Below are 23,049 nucleotides of genomic sequence, written 5' to 3' on the forward strand. Positions count from 1 at the left end.
AATTAACTTATAGAGTCCTATATGTTGTGCTTTACTTAATCTGTGTAAAATAGGATGCAATAAATATTAGATAATACTAATATAAATTTTATACTAAAATGGTAATAAGGTGAGATAACTATAATCGATGAGATATTCTCACAACTGAACCAAACGAACCCTTAGCTCTTTCCGCACGTGATTCCATCTCCCAGCACATCGAGCTAAAACACACACAGAGAGAGTCAAAAAGCTCGAAAAACAGAAGTACAAAAAGAGGCGGAATTCAAATCTTTCAACTAAATCGGATTCTAAAAGCACAATTCACGTCCGCGTTCCCCCCGGAACTGATACTTCCTTTCTCGGCTCTTTTGATCTTTTTCGTGTTTTATCTGTTTTGAGTTCGATTTGTTTTAATATATACATATATTTGCGGCTTCACTCTCCTTTTTATGTTACATTTTATAATCTGGCTATGGACTACGAGCCCTATGATAGCAGCGGTGAGTTTCTTCTTTAACAAATGTTTGATCTTTTTGTTCTTTGCATTTTGAAGTCTCAATTAGGGTTTTGAAGTGTGGTTTGGTGTTAGGGTTAGTGGAATTATCATGTGCATTGGTTCTAATATGAACTTCTTGTGGTTTTAATATTGTCTCTTGCTTATGCCCACTTTAGAACCTATTTTCTTGGGTGGAATTTAAACTGATTTTCTTGTGAGAATTGATGTGTTTTTAATGAGGTAAGGAATTACTTATAAGTGAAAACAGTTCATCTGTTCATTGAGCAGCGGAATGTGAAAGTAGTTGTCTCTTGAATTTTAGTTTAGATGCGTATGCTGCCTTCAAGATTCATTCTTTAAGACTCTTGTAATTCTGCCTCCGTATTCTTTTAGCTGAATTACATGATAAAAATGAATCTTGATGTAGAATTAAAAGCCTTTGGCTCAAAACCCAACAGAAACACTAAGTGGTTTCTTCCTATTTGCCTAACAGAATCTTGTGCTGGTGGATGGGAGCAGGTATCAGGTGGATTAGTCGAGGCGCACACAAACTGACCCGAATAATAAAAAAAAAGGAATTACAAGTCTTTAGGTCAATGAATCTTGAGATTCTAATACCATGGAAGAATGAAATCTTAGTCTGGAATCCTTTTTAGGGGTACACCTGCTGCAGTTTAAGTTTTAATTCAAAGGTCTTTTGTGATAGAAAGTGATCATTGTTTTCCTAGCATAAGCCGGTTCTTGAGAATTTCTTTTGTTGGTGCTTATGTGAAAAAGTGTCACAACTTGTATCATATAATACATGGTACTAGAACTATGGTTAGTACACTCTAATAGGCAGAACCTGTAAACTTGTTGCAGGAACGGATGATGATCTACCTCCGTCACATCAAAGTAGGATTCCAAGGGGTGGTGGCCGCATTGCTGGAAATGGAAGATCTGCTGTCAGAGGCTCTATACCTCGCACGAGGATGTATGGTGAAACTGACATGGAGGCCCAAATTCACCAACTTGAGCAAGAAGCATACAGTTCAGTTCTAAGAGCCTTTAAAGCTCAAGCTGATGCCATTACTTGGGTACCATCTTTTATAATATACTTGTGAATCTAATATTCGAATTTGTTTTATCAGGTTTATAAATGGTTCCTCAATGAATGTATTTTCTTCAGGAGAAGGAAAGTCTCATAACTGAGTTAAGAAAAGAGTTAAGATTGTCCAATGAGGAACATCGAGAACTTCTTGCTAGAGTAAATGCTGACGATGCTATACGAAGAATAAGGTTAGCTTTGTAGCTAACTCTTGTCCTTGCTAACTCTTGGTTTTGTTCTGCATTCTAGAGTTATGTTGACTATTGATTTTAGGGAGTGGAGGAAATCTAGGGGACATGAACCCGGTATGCTCGGTACTGGTCCAGCTGTTCATGATCCAATGCCCAGTCCTTCTGTATCAGCTTCAAGGAAGAAACAGAAGATAGCCTCATCTTTACCATCTCACTCCTTTGCCGGACCATCTCCTACTTTTCATCAACCTGCTGCGATTGCTGCAAACCAGACATCTTCATCCGCTGCTAAAAGAGGGCGTATGATGGGGCCTAAGGGCAAAAAGCATAAATCTGTAAGTCAGAACAAAAAGATATGCAAGCTTACCATCTATTTTTTATATCATTCTCTGGTATTAAGTATCTTACTGCTATTTCATCATAGGGCCAGGTAATGCCTGGTGCATCTTCAGTGAAAATGCATAATCCTTCCTCTGGTCCATCTGGAAGAGGCCAATTTGGTAACCGGGTTTCTGAAGCTGCATCATCTGATCCATTGATTGGCAGGAAAGTAAGAACTAGATGGCCTGATAACAATAATTATTATGAAGCGGTCATAACTGATTACAATGCAGCTGAGGTGCACATGATTCTTTGGCTGATGTTCATTTATTTATTTATCTATGTATTTATGTATTTATTTCTTGTGGTTAGTTGCTGAATCTTGATGCAAATTTGCAGGGTAGACATGCTCTTGTTTATGATAGGGGTACTGCAAATGAGATGTGGGAATGGGTCAATCTTGCAGAGGTAACAAGATGCTATATTCTCATGATGTAAGCATTTTGGTTAATTGCTTATGTCCTAAGTGCTTTTATAAGAGAAGCACAGAAAAAGCTATGAAGTCCTTTGAGGTGAAATGTAAAATAAGATTTTGATAAGGAAAATGCATAAATTACGAATTTTATTTTTATAACATCAAATGCGATTATAATTACTAGTTTCAACATCTAGTGTATACAATGTTGACAATATTAATCCATCAACTTGAATTAAACATCATTAAAACGTAACTTCGACGAGGCAGAAAAATAATTTCAATCACAAATTTAGTTTTCAGTTTGCAATTAACCAATCAGTAAGGAGAGTTAATTTGTGCCATTCAGTTTTTATTTCTTTAGTAACTAAACTAAGAGGGTAAAGAGAGAAGAAAAAGAGAAAGCTTAGAATCAGAAGTAGCATGAGGACTTACATATTAGAAGAAGAAAGTGGAAATTGTTAGATGACGAAGAAGTGAATCAAAAGGCCTCTAGGGATTTTGTTAAAAAACAAAGGTAGTACAATGCAAGCGCGAGATTTGTGGTAGGTGCACGTATATGAGGTCGGATCCTGGCTGGTGGGCGAAGTGTGATATCTAAGTAGAGAGGGATAGAGTGCCTAGGACAACAGAGTTGCTGTAGTGCTACTGCTCGGACATTGAAGGGTTGGGAAAGGCTAAAATGAAGACCTGGAATTCAATTCCTTCAGTTGTATGGTGGACTATTTTGGAAGGAAAGGAATGCATGAATTTTGAGAGCAAGTTTGAATCTTCAATTATTACTACTCTCTCCGTTTCAATTTATATGACACACTCTCCTTATTAGTCTATTCCAAAAAAATGACACATTTCTATATTTGGAAACAAGTTAACCTTATACTTTCCATTTTACCTATTTTACTCTTAGTGATTAGCATTTATAGCCACACAAATGTTATGGCCCCACATAGCTTTTGGCCTTCATGCTTTAAAGACCACAAGTTTCAAAAGTCTTTTTTTTTCTTATACTCCACGCCGAGTCAAAATGTATCATATAAATTGAAATGGAAGGATTATTAAGTACATATGCATCTTCTTACTGGTTTTTTGGGTATAACATGACTGTTGCAAATGATATAGAGGCCATGATAGACTTCTTGAGTTCATTGCACATTCAGCAGTGATGTTGCCCTTTAAATATCTTTGAAGTACCTTCTGGTTGCTTACTTTTTAATACAATTATCTTTTAACAATTAAAAAAAAAAAAGTTGAGAAGGGTAGAGGGATGAACTTATTATCCCCAAGTTTTGAAGCTTGTTAAAAAAATGGACCTGGGAGACGTGACACCTCCGAACACATGACTGGACATTTGGTTTGTGGACAAGATAACGTGGGCCCCAACATTAGGTAAACCAAGAATGGACCAATGCTTAACCTTTAGAGATAGCTAATGAGGTGAGGATTGGGTAAGACCGTATAGAGAGACAACAACCACCCATTCCCTCGACTAATGTAGGACACTTTGCAAAGGTGAAAACAACAGATTTCTTGGATACCAAAAGAAGGAAAAAAGTAAGACAGACGTGAATCAAAAGAAGCAGATGAATAGAAATAGAAAGGATAAGCATAACAGACCACCGACAAAAAGAACGTAGAATCTAGAAGTGCAAAAGAATTTTGAAACTCACCAATTGATCACAACCACAAGATGGGACATTAGATTTAGAAGGAGCACCAACGGTTGGGAATTGCAGGGTATCTTGCATCTCGTGCAGCAACTTGGGAACTTTCACGGAACATCATACACCATAGACTGCCGTTTTCGGACACTACAAAAATACGGCATTTTCAATATGATGATACATGCTACAAAATGCTAAATGCATCGTCAGATGATAGACACCATTGGCTTTGGGAAAAGATCTGGAGGTCTAGAGCCCGATACGAGGCATCTTGCTTCTGCTGGACATTAGCATATGAGGCTGATCTAACTCAACAAAGAAATGTTTCTATGCAACTAATGTTACATGTGTGAGATGGCAACCGAAGATGCTAACCACCTGTTCTTACGCTGCGCAGTGGCACGGATTTGGAACTTGTTTTCCGGTAATTCTGGAATCAACTGGAGAATGTGTTGGAAAATTAAACTTCTTTATTGCCGGACAGGTAAAGAAGTGAGAGAGGGGAAGAGAAAGATTTGGGAAACTACACCATCAATCATATGGTGGGTGATCTGAAAAGAAAGAACCCTCAGATGTTTCGAAGGAAAGAGGGAGAATACATACTAGCTCAAATATAACAGTTTATCTCTCTTAGTTTTCTGGTGCAGAATGTGCAAGATGTAGATAGCTTTTTTTAGTTTCCTCATTCTTCTTACAGATTAAACTAGGAGGGAACTGAGTTTTTGCATTGGTTCCATGATGGAACTGATGCCCTTGTTAGGTTGATGTTTTAACTTCTGGCACATCCTCACAGCTACTTTTGTTTAATAATATTAACACTTACCAAAAAATAACCGACAAATTTTCTGTTTATATTAAAATTGAATTTTTTTTGAATTGAACTTACTGAACTTTATATGCATATCAGGATACTTAAAGTGCCATGTAGATCCATCAGTTGGAGTGTTTCCCCTCCACCGTCTTTCTTTTATAGGATATCCCTTTGCACGTGGAGAGATATGGAGAGTAGGAAGTTTACAACTTAGAATATGCAATAAGATAATAGAGGTTCATTTCAGATGTCAACTTATAGCCTCAAATCACCTTTTTTTATTCTACTTGTTTTGCTAGATACTGTTACGAGTGCTAGATTTCTAGTTAATAAGGTATATTCTTCCAGTTGCAATAAAATGAAATGCAATCTACTAAAATTAAATGAAACGAATGAAAATAACTAGTGTCACGATCTATCGCACAGTTAACTCTTTTCCTTTGTTGTTGATCTACCTAATTTTCACCGCCCCGCAGGCAGACGCGCGGGCAACTGAAGTATGGAGGAGAAGAGCCGGAAAGGGCGAAACCTCTCTTTTCAAAAGAAAGCGACCCGCCAAAAAGTTTTGATCTGTTTTAATCCATGGAGCAATATTGACAACAGTCAAAGCTTTCAAATGATGTAACATTATAATAGTAAATAAAGCATATTGCACCTAAAAAGAAATATTTCCATAGTAGGTGTACTTCAGTGTACTCATTGTAATACTGTGTTTCTAATGTTAATTGGTTCTTGAATTTATAGTGATAATGGTATTTTTTGTCTTATGTTTAATCTTGCTAGTGGTTTTGTAACAAATGAGACATCCTAATACTCCCTCCGTTTCAATTTATGTGAACCTATTTTCCTTTCAATTCGTTCCATACAAATACTATGGCATGTTTTTTTTTTTTTGAGAAGGTAACATTTGTGTGTATTAATATATAACAGTACATAGATTGTACTGAAACCATATTTACAAGAGAACAAAAGGAAAGACTACTGAACTACAGTCCTAGCAGTATTCTAAAACTTCTAGGATTGATGCAGTATCTTCTGGCCACTTCTGTTTACACCAAAAAAAAAAAAAGAACACAATTCATTTTGATCTTCTGCACTGAATTGCTACTGTCCTCAAAACATCTAGAATTCCTCTCATTCCAGATTGTCCACCATATACATGCTGGGACAGTCCTCCATCTATCTCTGCTTCCAGCTCCAGTTCCAGCTCCATCCCAACTAGTAAGTACTTCAGTAATCTTAGAGGGCATTGTCCATGAGATACTGCTGAGATTGATGAATATCTTCCATAGTTGAATTGTAATCCTGCAGTGTAAAAATAGATGGCTAACTGTCTCAGCTGTTTCCCCACATAGAAAGCACCTAGAGCACAGTGGGATCCCTCTCTTTATGAGATTATCCTGGGTAAGAACTGCCTCTTTTGCTAGTAACTAAGTGAAACAATATGCCTTGTAAGGTATCTTGACTTTCCAAATATGCTTTCATGGCCAATTAGTAATCTGTAGGTTAGTGTGATTAAGAATCTTGTTTGCAACATTCACCTTATAGATGCCTCTGTTGTGGCCCTTCCACCATAGTGAATCCCTTCCATTCTGAAGGCCTTTGAAGACTTCTAGTTGCTTGTACAACTCAGTCAATCTAGTCAGTTCCCAATCATTCAGCATTCTTCTAAGTATCAGATCCCAACCTTGAGGAGTCCACATTTCAGCTATTGTCTTTTGTTAGTGTTGAGCTAAGCCATACATATCAGGGAAGAGTTCCATCAAACTTCCGGATCCCAACCAATTATCCTTCCAGAAGGAAGTTTTAGTGCCATTTTTCACTTTGATGTAGGATTGGCTCTTCACTGTAGGTCAAAGTGTTCTGATAGATCTCCATAAGCTGACCCCATATGTTGTGTTGACTTCCTTTGATATCCAGTTGTTTCCTTCTCCATACTTAGCTTTAATGACGTTACACCATAAGGTTTGAGGTTCTTGAGAGAATCTCCATAACCACTTTATCTTAAGGGCCTTGCTTTGATTCTTCAAATTTCAGATGCCTAGCCCACCTTTGTCTTTGCCAATAATGAGAGATTTCCATTTCACTAAGTGAAACCGTCTTTTTTCTTTGTTTCCTTGCCAAAAGAAAGATCATGTTTAAGACCATAAGTTTCATAAAGTTTTCATTTCTTTCTTAAACTCCGTGCCCAGTTAAATAGGTTCACATAAATTGAAACCGAGGGAGTATCATATTGTTATATACCCTTTTAAAAGTTCAAAAGATAAATTGATTGGACCGTACCAAATAGAAACCAATACAATTGAGAGGGTTCAAAAACTTACAAAGTTTGGCTATAAGAAGTAGATTGATCGAAGTATTAGTATAGCAATAATCGACTGATTCAGACCATTGACAATCTTAGTAATAGCATATGTAAAGAGTCCTAGTACCCAAGTAGCAAAAGGTCTCTTTTTCCTCTCTTTTCTTTTTGATCTTCTAAAATCATATTAAAAGAATCCATTGTTTATTTCCAGATCACTTTATGCCTCATTCTTAGAAGTACATCGCTTCACCCATGAGGTATAAACCTTGCTTTGGATTGCTTCATTTTATCGCTTTATGCGTTAAATAGATCTGCTTTACTAACACTTGCATGTCTCGTTGGTATATCTGTTTCCTATTGAAAAAAGTTGTTAGCCGTGTCTTTAAAAGCAAAAAGCACAAAGAATAGACAAGGTTAATAAGTCTTGAGGCGGAACGCGACAAGTAAAGCGCATGCTTCTTTGAAGTGAATCTCACACTTACGGAAAATGTAAAAAATACCAAATGTATATGAATTTAGTACTATAATAATTAAATTGCAATTGAAATAACTAACTTCAGCATCCAGTATACAATGATGCAGACATTAGTCCAAATCTTCAGAGTTGAGATTAAAAAAACTCACCGTTTCTTGTTTGGATCACTGCACACGTCATTATTTGAAGCGCACATTTCTGAAGCGACAACCCCTCGCTTCACATTGCTTCTCTGAAGCGCATGGTTTTTAACGACACTGGCTTGTGTCCCAAATTGCTCTCAGACTAGGAATGGTCTTATAGTCAATGTACTTTGCTCCTCATTTATCATCATTTACTTAATGCTCCTAATTCTCGCATATGTAACCAGATTTGACTCATTCTTTGTTTATTTTGAAGAGCTTATTCAAGGTTTTGATTTATCTGTCTTCTTTGACAGATCTCTCCAGAGGATATCCAGTGGGAGGGTGAAGATCCTGGAATTTCTCGTGGTGGAAATTGCAGTGGATTAGGGCATTACATGAATAGACCTGTTGGACGTGATAGTGCTCCAGCTGCAGGTAGAGGTAGGGGTTTGCCTAAAGCTCAATCCAGAAAAGATTTTCCATCATCACAGAATGGCATAGCAAAGAAGAGATATGATGATATTCAGTTGCTTCACACTGATACATTGATTAAAGAGGTAACCGCAGTTTGATATCTGCTTGATACAAAAATACTACCTTTCTGCAGTTGTTCATTGACTGGTGAATGTGGTTAGGTGGAGAGGGTCTTTGGTGCTACTCATCCAGACCCTCAGGAGGTTCAGAAGGCAAAGAAGGTATTGAAGGTTAGTGGCACCTATCTTTATGGTGATTGTCCTGCTCACACATTAGTCTCACTAGAAGCCTAACTGCTTATACAGGAGCATGAACAAGCACTTCTGGATGCTATTTCAAGGCTTGGAGAGATATCCGATGGAGATAGTGGTATGAACTGTGCCAGAATATTTTCTATTTGTTTTTCATTTTGGGCCTCATTGTAATTGCATTTAAGTTGGATAACTTTACAGTACGTCTATTCTCGAAGTCTAAGTTCATATCAATTGTTTTGGTTCTTTTTTTGTTTGCTTTATATTACTATGTACAATTTGACTAACTAATCATAAACAACCAACAACACTATTCTCGCATCTTATATTGGCTTCCAGCGAGTTGCCCTAGTCATGCTTCAAGCCTGTAAGGACCACACAAAACCCTCTAGCTAGACAAAAAAAACTGTTAATAGTATAAAACAATGCTATTATACTGCAGTTCCATTTTCATTTCTTTTCGTTGAGAACATGAAAAATGGCTCTGATTGTGGATTTGTGATCATCCGAAACCGCTACCATGCCAGTCATGGTTACTTCAAGTCCTAGTTTTGATCTTTGATGAGATTCTTTTATTGTCTGAAATAAGGATCTTGAGTTTCAGGAAAATTAACTCTGCACTTCATACTTCTATCAATCAAGTATTCAGCTACTTGTGAACCTTCTGATATTTTATCCAATGTTTGTTAAATTACTCTTTTACCTGCAAATTTCCAATTCAATACTAAACAAGTCCGAACTAATTGAATACTTGTGCCAGAAATTCCTCGAAACAGTTTGCCATTTTCATCATTTTCCTCAAGATCCTATTAAATAGAAATAGAGAGCAAAATAACTAGGAAGGTTGTTAGACTCCCCCTCTTCTAGAAGGATCATCTACAAAGCTAATATCAATCTCATCGAGATCATTGAATTCATACCAAATCTCATCTATCTAATTACTTTTTCAAGAAATACGAGACATCTAAGTGATATCCTAAAATAACCCATTCTTAATCAAGTAAAATGATAAGTACTCTCCAGAAATTATCAGTTAATGTATCTTGAGATTTCTTCACTGATAATTAAACTGATAATTATCAGTGAATGTTAATGAAGTTCTCTTCTCCTGCACCAAAACCTTAATCATGAGAAACTTTTGTTGGTGAATCCAAGTATGTGTATTGTATGGCTTGTGTTGAACAAGGACTATATGTTGGTTGTGGTGCTTACACTGTTCTTATTTTTTGTTACAACTAAAATGTATTGCCTTTGTTTTTTGAGAAGGTAAAATTATTGCCTTGACCCCACAATCCTTCACCGTCTTCCTTATTGCCTGTAAGATGCCGTATATTTCCCCATTTGAATGATGTGGAACAAGTCCATCGCAGGCATAGGAATGGCTTCTGGTTATGATCTTGGTGTAGATAATAGTTACAGTAGGATACAACCTCCGTTTTGTTCCTTTGATGCTTATTTTGCTGCTTGATATTAAGTTGCTTTTGTCATATATCTTACAGAATCATAAATTAAGTAGAAATTGTCTTTCCTTGACATGCATGTCATTGGGAAATGCGATTGACAAATCTTTTACCTTATTTTCCGTATCCACCTAAATAGATAAATGAAGAAACTTCTCAAGAACAAAACACTGCATTTAAATGATTGTTCTCGCTACTGGAAAACCAAAAGTTATTTGTATGACAAAATATCATTTCATTGAGGAATATAGCTCGATTTTTTACTGTTCAAGAAAAACACATCTGACGCGATGAATACCATATGACACAACAAACCATGCACTGATGTCAAAGGCAACAAGATAAGAAAAGTGCCAAGATCTGCTGAAATCTTTAGTGTGTGATGTCAGCTCAAGACAAGCCCATCGAATATTAGGTGCATGCCTTAGGTCTTGGTGCTGTATTGAAGTTCTGCCAAACTAGCCCATGGGAAATTAGGTGCACATGCACGCCTTAGGTCTTGGTGCTGTATTGAAGTTCTGCCAAAGCGAGGTGAAGTGTCCAACATGCATTGCATGTAGTTTCAAGGCTTAAATGGGCCTCAAGCAAGCCTTTAGTAACGTTGTACTTTTGAAATTACGTGATTTAAAAGGATAAATAAAAATGTGAAAAAGGTGAAGTTACATTCTAAACTATAAGATGATATCCTCCTTTGAAATCGATAAGCTTAAGTGAAACCACCCTGGAAATAAAAGCAAAATAAACACCTGCTAAAATCAAAGTTGATGCTGTGGTCATCTGCATAAATATAAATTATATGAAACTAAATTAGGATCTGAACATCATGGATTTTGCGGTAACAGGTAACTCAAAGTCTTAGTAGAAAAATAAGCTATCATAGTTGATACTAGTTTATTTTGATGGAAGCTCCATGACTGTTCAGTTAGATACTCGGTGGGGCATCAAATGAAAAGAAGGATGATGATGATCATAGAAGAGAATCTAGGATCACCAAGAATGCCCCAGATTCAAACTGATAGAGGTTTCAATGCAGTGCCCATTGATGAGCTGTGGAACTGCTACTTTTGCTAATGAATACTGTGTTGAGGCCAGTGTTGTCAAAGGCGCGCTTAAAGCGTTCTTTAGCCCTGAAGCGAGGCTCAAAACATGTTGAGCGCTTCGCCTCCCTTAGCGGGCGTTTTAGTGTTGTCATCAAGGCTCTAAGGCATACGTTTCCTTGCCAATGAGCGTAATCCTGGAGAGGCGACACTAAACAATTGATATTTCACTTTATCATTAATTTTCTTCAATTTCTTTGTCCATATATTTGATATTCATGCTTATAGATATTAGTCTTGGACTACACATACATATTTGTCGTTTTTCTCCATTTGTGCCTTTTTTCATTAAAGCCCACGCTTTATTTGCGCTTAAAGCCCCAACAGACCTTAGAGCTTTTTTGCGCTTTTCGCCTTTGATAACACTGGTTGAGGCAAGGAGAGTGTAGGACTAGCAGCGCAACTGGTAGCTTGAAAGAACAGATTAATAGGGCCCTTATTGAGCTTGCTTCAATTGCTTGATTTGGAGCATTCTTTTCAAGTGGGTTAATGTTCAACTGTGTTTTTGGTGAAATTGTAATTGTGAAGATTTAGGGTATTTCTGGGGAACGTTAGAATACAATACCAGTGAACACTTCCTGACCTATCCCTTAGTTCCCTTTATGTTTTCCGTTTCTGCATATTTTGAAAACACGACCATAAATATCCATCCTTCTATGGGCTTTCTGTTTAAGAAAACAAACACCCCAAAAATAATGGTAGTGTTTAACCTAAATTTTTTTAATAGGCTAAGCAATTGAATTTGTACTTTTGGCCACAAACAATCGAATTAAACCAATTTTACCTAATCCTTCGATGAATAGAGTATAAAAGACTATACAGTAGATAATTGCACTAAAATAACAATAAAGAGAGAGTGAAAGTGATTATTACTGATGAATCTGCGTCAGTTGATGATTGATTGATGACTAAAATGAACACAACAATTTTGCCAGAGTTTCAGTATATAATATTGAGTGAATCACAATGTGTTACAATGTTGGGGAGTGGGAATATTTTTAGGGTAGCCTAATGGTAACTGTTTCCTAGAATCCCTCCTACACGTTGTAGACGTTTCAAGCAGTAAAGGTGAATCCCATCCATTACACTAGCTGAATTGTAATTGCAGGACGTGATTAATGTAGGATCCCGAGTATCTTGGCGTCTGTTGGTTCGGGGTAGGTACCTACCCGGACATCTGTGATCATCCGGACAGGTTATTCCGGAACGGCCTTGTCCGGGTAGGTGCGGAACACTAATTGTCAGTTAATCTAATTTTCAATGTGAATTTGGGCTTCATTTCCTTGATTTTTTAAAAATAAATTGACATATTCAGAAATTATATAGAAGTAATGTTAATCGCAATATTTTGTATTGAATAATATTTAGAAGATACTTGAAAATAGTTGTTAAAAAAGTTGTTGATTTCCGAAATAGTAATTCTACCGTTCTCTTGTAACGGAGGAACTATTATTCTTCAAGATATATTCTAATCATTTCTTTTACTTTCTCTCTTTCTCCCGCTCGTCCCTCCTTCCAGTTGGAAAATTACCGCCAGGAAGTGCACATAAAACCAAGCTGCTGTCTCCTCCGCCTCCAATATCATGTGCAGTTCAATGCATTCATTTCGCTTCAATCAAATTCACATACTGGCTGTGATGTGTATATCCAAAATACCACCATCTCTTAGTGGGATTTTTATCTATTACTGGCCATTTCTTTGGTCAGCCAACCCTTCCCTCTGGTGGAAGGATCAGCACATTATGTACATTTTTAAGGTGAAATAAGTAAGAAGTTTTTCAGGTTGTAACAGGGTTAATGATCGGGACGGATTGATGGAGAAGCCAAAGCAGAAAACATTATGAGGCAGAGCAACTGGATGTGTCTGTACCACATAGAAAGTTAAAATGCATAGATGATTGGTCTTCCTCTGTTGCATGTTGTTGTCAGTAGCTTTACTCGGGGAAGCATTAAAGCATGTTCCTGTTGTCTTTCTCGGACTTACACAACCTAAATATCTCCCCATGAGTTTGCACAAAGGTAAAATTATAAATGACAATAATGAACTGGAACTTTATGGTTTTCCAAATCCTCAAAATCTTGCTACTCGTAGCATCTGGTGTCATAATTGTTGAGCCTAACGTCACTGTCTGTTGCATGCATGGTTTCTATGAAAAGGCACTGCTTTTGACTTTCTGTTGTTTCACATCTTCCTTCCCTGTTGATCAGAACATTTGTTAATACTGTTGCAGATGAACGGCATTTCATGCATGGGCAAGCAATGGATCAGGAATGATAGACAGACATCTCGTAAATGGTAATTAGCTGTGAAGAACTGCTGTCACTTAACTAACAGCCAAATGGGCGGGGCGTATATATTTTGTTGATGGTCACCACTACGTTAAAACACCAGATTAATATTAGCCTGTTGTATAATGCCTACTTCAGAAAATGTATGCTAACATTAAATTACTCTAGTTTAGATTCTTAGCATAGGCCAGTCTGTAGCTGGGTGATTGTTTCCTGTAGTTGCAGGTTCTTGCCCTTGTAAAATTATCACATTAGCAATTAGCATGTGATCATGTAAATTGTTTTATTAACAACTGGTGCCTAAATTATGGCATCCCTGTTTTTCTTGTGCTCATTGGAATCATGACAAACAACTCAGTTGAAGCTCCAAAACTGCCACTTCCCGCAATTCTTCTCTCCGCAACTGCATTTTATCTGAACCTGCATTGAAAGTGCAGCAACTGATCACTATTTTTCCCTATAGTTTTTTCGTTATTTGTGTTGGTAGCTTGCTGCCAATCTTAGCTTTTGAAAGGTGTTGAGATTTGAGAAGGTGGTTGGGGGGGGGGGGGAGGGGTTAATGTCTTTTCAGGTGTTTTATCCAATGATATATATATATATATATAGGATAGGTTAGCACTCTCCCACTTTTGACTTCTCAAATTTAACCCTCTAATCACATTGCCAACACATTAAATATAAGGATATTGTTGTCTTTCTACCGAATCCTTCTTCTCACTCTACATTATGCTGCCAGATTGTACTTGCAAACCCCATCCATTTACTCGCTCGTCTCCGCCACCGCTAGGGTGCTGTGCATAATTTGGTAAATACTAAATTACCATATCGAAACCGAAAATTTTGGTATTCGGTATAGTATTTGGTTTAAGTTTTAAAAAATATTGGTATTAGGTATGATATTTGGTATTTTAAAATGAAAAACCGATACCGTACCGAAATATATAATATATTACACAAGACATATATTATTAATTATAACATAAATATAAAAATCTAAAATTTTACTTTTTTTATTTCTACGAGTTCATCAATTCATTAACTCTAAGCAAGTAACAAGACATTTCTAATGATCAAATTTATTCTTTTATGTACAGTTTTCTCTCTCTGGATTGATATTTGCTAGTTTTGGACAAAACTTTTGTCAACAAATATTTTTAGTTTTGTACTTTTGAGTACTTTAATTTAGAATATTACAGTCTATGACTATATGCACTAGTTAGTATTCAAACTGAATAAACCGAAGTTACTAAACCGAATAAACCGAAACCGAAAGGAGAAAACCGAACCCGAATTTAATTAGGTACGGTATTGGTATTGCATTTTAAGAAACCGAATACCGAAAATACCGAACCGAAATGTCTAAATACCGTACCGTATCGTACCGACCGACGAATACCCCTATCCACCACCGGTCAAGTGCAGCAATTTATCTCCTTTCTTTATTATGTTTTCTTCTTCTTCCACCATATCCATCTCCGTACTACCCATCTAATCAAATAAAAATTCCAATCTTTACCAACATTAATTTTCTTGCATTAAACTCTTTTATTAGCAGTAGACCCATCCCTTCCTATTAAAAACCGAAGCATAAAGTACAAAGTATTGAAAAGAAAGCTATCATAAAGTTAATGGAAACTGAAAATGAATATATTCCAGAACTGGTGATCTATAACTAAAAGGAAGAACAAAGCATTTTTTCTCAAAAAATGAAGAGGAAAAATGAAATCCGAACTTCAAAACTCTATTCCTGCACCAGAAATTTGAAGAAAACCAACTATTTTGTTGCTGCTTCAAAAAGAAAATTTTTTCATTGTGGTGAAGGACCTGAAATTGCTGAGCATTTTTTAGTTGTGGACTTTAGTTTTAGGTTGTTACTCATTTCTTTACAATTGAAAAAATGAAAAAGGGTAAACAAAAAAAATACCCCTTTACTATGCGGAAAAGATTATTTGTACCTCCGTTATATACTATCGGTCCATCATAGCCTCCGGCGTTATAGAATTGGCACAAAAATACCCCTCAGCAGTCAGGGTCCTACACCATGGCTAATGTCACATAGGTAATTTATGTCAGTCCGAATTCTGCCCGAGGTTCACCACTGTGCGGCAGTCAAGCCCAACCTTTACTTCAGCCTTTCAACATTTAGAATATTCTTAGGGACGTTTGGGACTTAGAATAATTTAGGCAGCAAAGTAAAGTAAAGGCACATAAGAAATTTACAGGATTTTCTTCCCAACTCGTATTAAAATGTGAATACAAGAACACAATAAAGCCAACCCTATGGCCAAGAACAAAGAACACTCTAGTTCCCTGCCCCAGAATGACTTCCTACCCATGAACACCCTAGTTCCCTACCCTTAAGAATTACACTTAGACGTTTTTAGTTAACATTTGTCACAAGACTAAGTTATGCCCTTTGGAACAAGCCTATGCATGTTTTTATAGTGCAGGCTGCCCAATCACACTTGGCAATATCTAAAATAATCAGTTGACAAGCCCCAACTGATGGGAAAACATGAGAGACATGCATAAAAACGTGCATCCACTTAGCCCATGATCAGTCATGCTTGGATGTGGTAGTTATAGCCGCTCAACTGCATTGCCATGTGCCCAGCACACTTTGTAACTGCTGCTTGTGCACTGCATGTGCTTGTTTTGGCCAGCTGCTGCGTGCCCAAGGCTGGCATTGCGCCCAACTTTGCCCTTTGACACTGCTCCACCCCAATGTCATGGCCACAACTTGTCGCCCATGACTTAGCCGCACACGCCCGCTGCCACAACTAGTTTCTCATGTCAAGTCGCCCCTAATTTGATCAAATCTGCCCATGCCGATGTCATAGCTTGCCTTGCCATGTCTTGGCCTCTGCCTTGACATGGATTTGCTTTGCCATTATCATGCCAACCTGCACGTCCATGTGAAATGCGCGTTGCCTCCGTCAAGGTACGTTTGTTAACCCTGCATAGTCCGTCATGCCGAGCTACCCGTCATGATGTAGCCCCAATTTTCAGGTTATGTGTTAAGGCCATCATGAAAATCCTTGTCACAACCAATATTTACCGAGGAACTTTGTCAAGAGGCTAAGAACTAACATCATTACACATGGCCTGACATTTTGTTGAGGTGGATGTCACGTGGCATGCCACCTCACTGCCCTACCCCATTTTACCCTCTCCCCCAATTGTTTTCTCCAAAACCACCTGAATATCCTTTTTCTGAACATTACTATATAGTTCCCTCACCTTCCACGTAAATCTATTTATTTTACAATACCATCAAAACTCAAAACTTTTAACCACTTCCATGTCCTTCTCCACAACGCAAGATCCTCTGTATAGATATACTTAATTTTTTTGAGGCCATTATATTTATTTTTTAATGTATAGATAGACATGTAAAGTACTATGGGGTGTTCTATATTTTCTTGTAAATTGATGTTGAATTTTCAAAAATACGAATTAGTTGATCCTTAATTGAATTAAAGAAAGATAAAAATGCGTGCAAGAAAAATGCATCCATTGCTCTATATAACATTAAAGAATGGTACTTCGGAGATCGAAAACCAGTTACCAAAGCCGACATTGATCCAGTTTTAAAGTTTAAACAAAACTCTCATTTAGTTTTAGTTAAGGGGCTGTATATGGAAAAATATGTTCATATTTAATGATCGCATGAGAAAGCGACACGTGGAGCCGAAGACAGAAAATATTCGGGCCTGGAGGCAATGATCTCATTTGTCATGGGAGAGAATGATATTTATAAAGGCAAAATAAATGCCTGCCACCCGGTAGCATTCAATGAAGAATATTCTATAGCATTAAGTGCATGGTCCGTTATAGAGAATATGGCATTCACTGCCCACCATCACACATTCTTCAATGGCCCTCATAATTGTCATTTAAGAAGGGCTTGATCTTAGGACCTTGTTCCCTAGGTGTAACTATAAATAGTGAGCTCTACCATCATTGTAAGGACACGAATTTTCTAACAAACATACACTATATTTTATCAAAAGCTCAATAACATGTTACTTTCTTGCTAACTTTTGTCGTTCTTACTTCCTCCGGAAGCTCTACGCCCGGGACTAAGTTATCCGCGGCTTTATCTCAATTTCGAAGCTAAGTCTTATATTTTTGTCTAATTCATTTATTATTTTAGGATCAAATCGATTCACTTCTCTATAAATCACGTATAAATTCAACTATACCGTTTTACGGATAAACAGTTTGGCGCCCACCGTGGGGCTTAGACAATTGAGTAATTGAATTGATCCTCGTATCTATTACTAACTTGTTTGATTCTTTGTTCTTAGCAAAATTCATTAAAATGGAAGATAACGATATCAACATCACACACAACATTGAGGCCCAAGGAAATCAGCATCAGCACGAAGATTTTATTAGTGATATCCGCAATGAGGGAGACGAGGCCACGCTGGTTCATAACGGGCAATATCCACGATATGTTCAGGAGGCAACTCCTGATGATACTGAAGACGAGCACATCATTGAAATGGTAAGGATCCTGAGGGAGCAACAAAAGTCCATTATGGTCCATCTCTCACGGCAGGAGCAGGCCATGACGGAATTAAGGCAGGCATTGTCGGGTGCTTCCAACAACACGAATGGACGAGGTCCAATTCCTCCTGGTACTCCCGCAAACCAAACAACGCAAGGGGTCGATAACAACACCCCGAGGGGTGAAGTTAGATCTGATAGGGCCGAGGGAAACGAAAACGGTTCCGGCAATAACAACGAAAACGATTCCTTTAAAACCGAATTCATACGGTTTATGAGGGAAATAAATGCCTGAATGGAGCAAATTCCGGGTGCACCATAGTACTGAAAGGACCGAATTCAAAGAAGTACACCCAATTTCCATTCAAACCAAGCACGCCACCAGAGTTGATCCCAAAGTGGTTCAAAATGCCATATGTGCCAAAGTATAATAGGACTACAGATCCCCAGGAGCATATCACCACTTATACAACAACGGTGAAGGGAAACGATTTGGCTCCGCACGAGATTGAGTTAGTTTTATTAAAGAAATTCGGGGAGACCATCACGAAGGGTGCCCTGACGTGGTATTCACTCTAGCCCCAGCATTTTATAGATTCCTTCGAGATGATCGCGAATTCTTTCATTAAGGCCCATGTCGGAGCCAGGAAGGTACAGGCCCGAAAGACCGACATATTCAGGATCACACAAGGAAAGTGTGAATTGCTGCGGGAGCTTGTGACTAGATTTCAAAAGGAAAGAATGCTGCTACCGGCCGTACCGGACGAATGGGCAACTGAAGCATTCACTAAAGGTCTGAATCCGAAGAGTTCCGATGCTTCTCGAAAATTAAAGGAAAGTTTGCTCGAGTTCCAAGCAATAACATGGGCAGATGTTCACAACCGGTATGAATCAAAGATAAGAATTGAGGATGATCAGCTCGGTGTCCCAACGTCAACCAAAGGTCGAGACCAAGAGAAGAATAAAGATAAGTCAAGATATGAGTTCGATTTAGATCGACAGTCTTCAAGGGGTCATTTCTGCCCTATGAATGGGCTGAAGAACGCGACAGAGGTTTTCAGTCGGCAGATAGATTCGCTACCGATAGGAGAACCGATCGCGGTCGGAATAATAGGTCATTGCAGGATAAGGAGACATCGAGTTCTCGAGATTCCTCTTATCCCATACTTTCTGAGTACAACTTCAACGTCAGAGTGGTAGAGCTGGTGTAGGCTATGAGGAACATCAAAGAGGCACGGTTCCCGAAGCCAATGAGATGCGATCCCAGCCAAAGGGATCCTAATTTATGATGCAAATATCAGGGGACCAACGGTTACTGGACAGGGGATTGTCGGCATCTCCGCAAGGAAGTGGCAACATTACTAAAAAATAGTCATCTTAGAGAGTTTTTAACTGACCTGGCTAACAACAACCACAGTTGCAATCGTGATAATGCAAAACCTTCAAAAGCAAGAGAAGATCCCCCGTGCTTGACGATTAACATGATTTTCGGGGGGAACGAGATTAATGACGTGACATTCTTGGTGGTAAAAAAGACAAAGGTGTTAGTGACTCATAGCAAGAGACTTCGGGAAGTCGCTGAGGGACGCAGATGGACTGGTGCTGCCGCACAACGATGTGTTGGTTATCTCTTTAAATGTCCTAGATTTTAAAATTAAACGTGGTTTGGTGGACCTAGGAAGTTCGATAAACATCATCCAATGGAGAGTGTTGGAGCAAGACAAGCTCACTGGAAGCATCATTCCGGCCACGAAACTCCTTGCCGAGTTCAACTTAGCAAGTGTGACAACCCGAGGAGAAGTCTTGCTACCCACGAATTCCGAGGGGGTAATGAAGACGACCCTTTTTGAGGTGGTGAATTGTGATATGGGCTATAATATTATCCTCGGTAGACCATGGTTGCACAAGATGAAGGCTTTGCCATCAACATATCATTAGTTGCTGAAATTCCCTAACTCCAGAGGGAATTAAACAAATAAGAGGCGACCAACCAACAACAAGGGAGATGAATGCAATATCAGTTTCTAGTAGCAAAGGGAAGGAGCATGCGACATAGCAATTACAGGAACCGAAGCCCGCTCCCAAGCCGAGCGAAGTCAACTAACGGGGGAAGAGTCGTCGGAATCCTATCAGGTACAAGATATTTTTAGGTACCAGAGGAAACGGACGCAACAAAATCTACGGCAGAAGAACTGGAAGAAGTCGCATTGTTCGAAAAATTCTTGGAGAGGAAGTTCCACTTGGGGACAAGATTACACCCCGAGCTCAGGTATGGATTTATTGAATTTCTTAAACTTAATGTCAATTATTTTGCGTGGTCGCATGCAGATATGAAAAATATCCTGGCAGAAGTGGCCTTGCAAAAACTAAGCCTGGATCCCAACATCCCTCCGGTAAGACAGAAAAAACATCCTATTGCCGAGGTCAGGAATAAATCGTCAAAGAAGAGGTAACTGGCTTTCTTGATATTGGTTCAATCCGAGAGGTAAAGTATCCTGACTGGCTAGCTAATGTAGTAGTAGTTCCAAAGAAGAATAATAAGTTTTGCATGTGCGTAGACTATAAGGATTTGAATAAGGCGTGCCCAAAAGACTCATTCCCATTGCCAAAAATTGATCAAATAATTGATGCGACGGCCAGACACGAGTTAATGAGTTTCCTCAATGCTTACTCCGGGTGCAACCAAATCAAGATGAACCTGGAGGATGAGGAAAAAACCTTCGTTCATAACGAACTTTGGCACATATTGTTACAATGTGATGTCCTTGGGGCTAAAGAACACCGAAGCCACTTATCAACGGCTCGTAAACAAAATGTTTGAGAAAAAAATAGGGAAAACTATGGAAGTTTACATAGATGATATGCTGGTTAAGTCTTTGAATGCAGGTGACCATCTGAAACACTTGCAAGAGACCTTTGACATCTTGAGGAAACACAACATGAAGCTTAACCCCGAGAGGTGTGCATTCGGGGTCAGCTCCGGTAAGTTCCTTGGATTGCTTGTGTCACAAAGGGGGATCGAGGTTAACCTCTATAAAACTAAAGCCATCGAAGACATCCCGGACCAGCTATCAAGCGTTAAAGAGGTTCAAAGGCTAACAGAGAAATTGGACGCTTTGAGCAGATTCATTTTCCGGTCTTCGAAAAAATATCATCACTTCTTCGCACTTCTCAAAAAGAAGAATAACTTTTAAAGGGCACCAGAATGTCAGCAGGCTCTGAAAAGATATTTGTCAAGTCCTCCGCTACTGTCGAAACCGGAGGAAGGCGGACAACTACTGATCTACTTAGCGGTCTCGAAGGTAGCAGTAAGTGTTGTTTTATTACGCGAGCAAGAAGGTATGCAATCTCCTATTTATTATGTAAGTAAAATTTTGACAGGAGAAAAAACTCGCTACCCACATCTGGAAAAATTGGCCTTAGCACTCGTAGTCGCCGCTCGAAAGCTAAGGCCTTTTTTCCAATGTTACCCGATAGCTATGGTGACCACTTTTCCCTTCCGAATATTCTTCATAAACCTGAACTCTCAGGTAGGCTGGCCAAGTGGGCCGTCGAAATGAGCGAATTTGACGTAGAATATAAACCCAGGACTGCAATTAAGTCACAAGTTTTGGCCGACTTTGGGGCCAATTTCAATACGAGACTTTTACCTTTGGCTACCAAAGAAGCAATAATGGTGTCAAAATCGTTCTCGGGAGTTTGGACCTTGTTCACAGATGGAGCTTCCAATGTGAAAGGGTCCGGGCTCGGCTTAGTGTTGACCACGCCCTCGGGAGAAACCCTAAGGCAGGCCATAAGAACTGTTCCTCTGACTAACAATGAAGCGGAGTATGAAGCTTTGATTGCAGGGCTCGAATTGGCCCAGGTATTGGACTCCGAGGTCAAAGAAATCAAATGCGACTCCCAACTGGTAGTAAATCAAATCTACGGGATCTTTGAAGCCAAAAAGGAATGCATGCAACAATACATACCGAAAGTCCAGGCTCTACTCACTCGGTTCTGGGAATGGTCAATTACGCATATCCCGAGGGTAGACAATACAGAAGCAGATGCACTAGTCAACCTTGAATCGTTCACAAAGATAAAGGGATCGAATTTTGGTACGATAGTACCGCTTATGCATTCAGTGTTAGATGCAAATAGCTAGTATGAGGTAAACGTGACCAATCTGGTCTGGGACTGGAGAAACGAGATTATTGACTATCTTGAGCATGGAAAGTTGCCTGAAAATCCTAAGGCATCTCGGGCACTGCACATTAAAGCAGCTCGAGACAGCTTCAAGGGAAATCAATTATATAGAAGATCTTTCCAAGGCCCATTCGCCCGATGTTTGGGAGCCTCCGAAGCTAATTATATTATGCGAAAAGTCCACGAATGGATTTGCGGAAATCACTCAGGCACAGATTCCTTAGTGTTAAAATTAATTAGGGCAGGATACTACTGGCCTCGGATGGAACAAGATGCCAAATCTTATGTTCAAAAATGTGATAAATGTCAGCGCTACGCACCGTTGGTACATCAACTGACAGAGCCATTGCACTCAGTTTTATTGCCATGGCCATTCATAAAGTGGGGAATGGATATCGTCGGACCACCGACTCCTGGTAAGGTAAGATTACTTTTGATTTTACTGACTATTTTTTAAGTGGGTTGAAACAGGTCCTTACTAGAAGATCGACGAACGTGAAATGGTAGACTTCATGTGGGAGAATATAATTTGCAGATTTAGGTTACCAAAAGAGATATCACGCGATAACGGGCCACAATTTATAGGTAAAAAGGCAACAAAATTTCTTGAAGACTTGAAAATCAAAAGGATCACATCATCACCCTATCATCCGAGTGCAAACGGTCAAGTAGAATCAACAAAAAGGTGATTATACAACATCTCAAAAAGAGATTGGAAGCAGCTAAAGGTAAATGGCCCGAAGAGTTGCCAGGAGTACTATGGGCGTATCGAACAACAGCCAAATCAAGCATAGGGGAGACTCCTTTCTCTCTTGTGTACGGAGTAGAAGCCCTGATCCCAGTGGA

At 38.7% G+C, this 23,049-nt stretch overlaps 1 protein-coding gene across 4 annotated transcripts; it reads left to right on the top strand.

Annotated features, from left to right (window-relative positions):
• The first annotated feature begins 165 nt into the window (after nt 1-165).
• Nucleotides 166-13,872, top strand: LOC104104490 (protein EMSY-LIKE 3-like). Of its 4 annotated transcripts, none has more exons than XR_001970851.3 (11): nt 166-482; nt 1,340-1,554; nt 1,647-1,756; nt 1,839-2,091; nt 2,181-2,375; nt 2,477-2,545; nt 8,244-8,486; nt 8,565-8,633; nt 8,709-8,772; nt 12,731-13,230; nt 13,443-13,872. XR_001970851.3 is itself a non-coding variant. In XM_009612593.4 (10 exons), exons 1-10 carry the CDS (start codon nt 455-457, stop codon nt 13,484-13,486), a joined length of 1,290 nt encoding a protein of 429 aa, XP_009610888.1. In that variant the 5' UTR covers nt 168-454; the 3' UTR covers nt 13,487-13,872. The 4 variants fall into 4 exon arrangements, 1 of the variants encoding a protein (XP_009610888.1); XR_011412506.1 differs by having other exon boundaries at nt 12,994-13,230; XR_011412507.1 differs by having other exon boundaries at nt 167-482; nt 13,004-13,230.
• The last annotated feature ends 9,177 nt before the right edge of the window (nt 13,873-23,049 follow it).

This window comes from Nicotiana tomentosiformis, chromosome 12 (assembly GCF_000390325.3).
Source record: "Nicotiana tomentosiformis chromosome 12, ASM39032v3, whole genome shotgun sequence".
NCBI classification, from domain to species: Eukaryota; Viridiplantae; Streptophyta; class Magnoliopsida; order Solanales; family Solanaceae; genus Nicotiana; species Nicotiana tomentosiformis.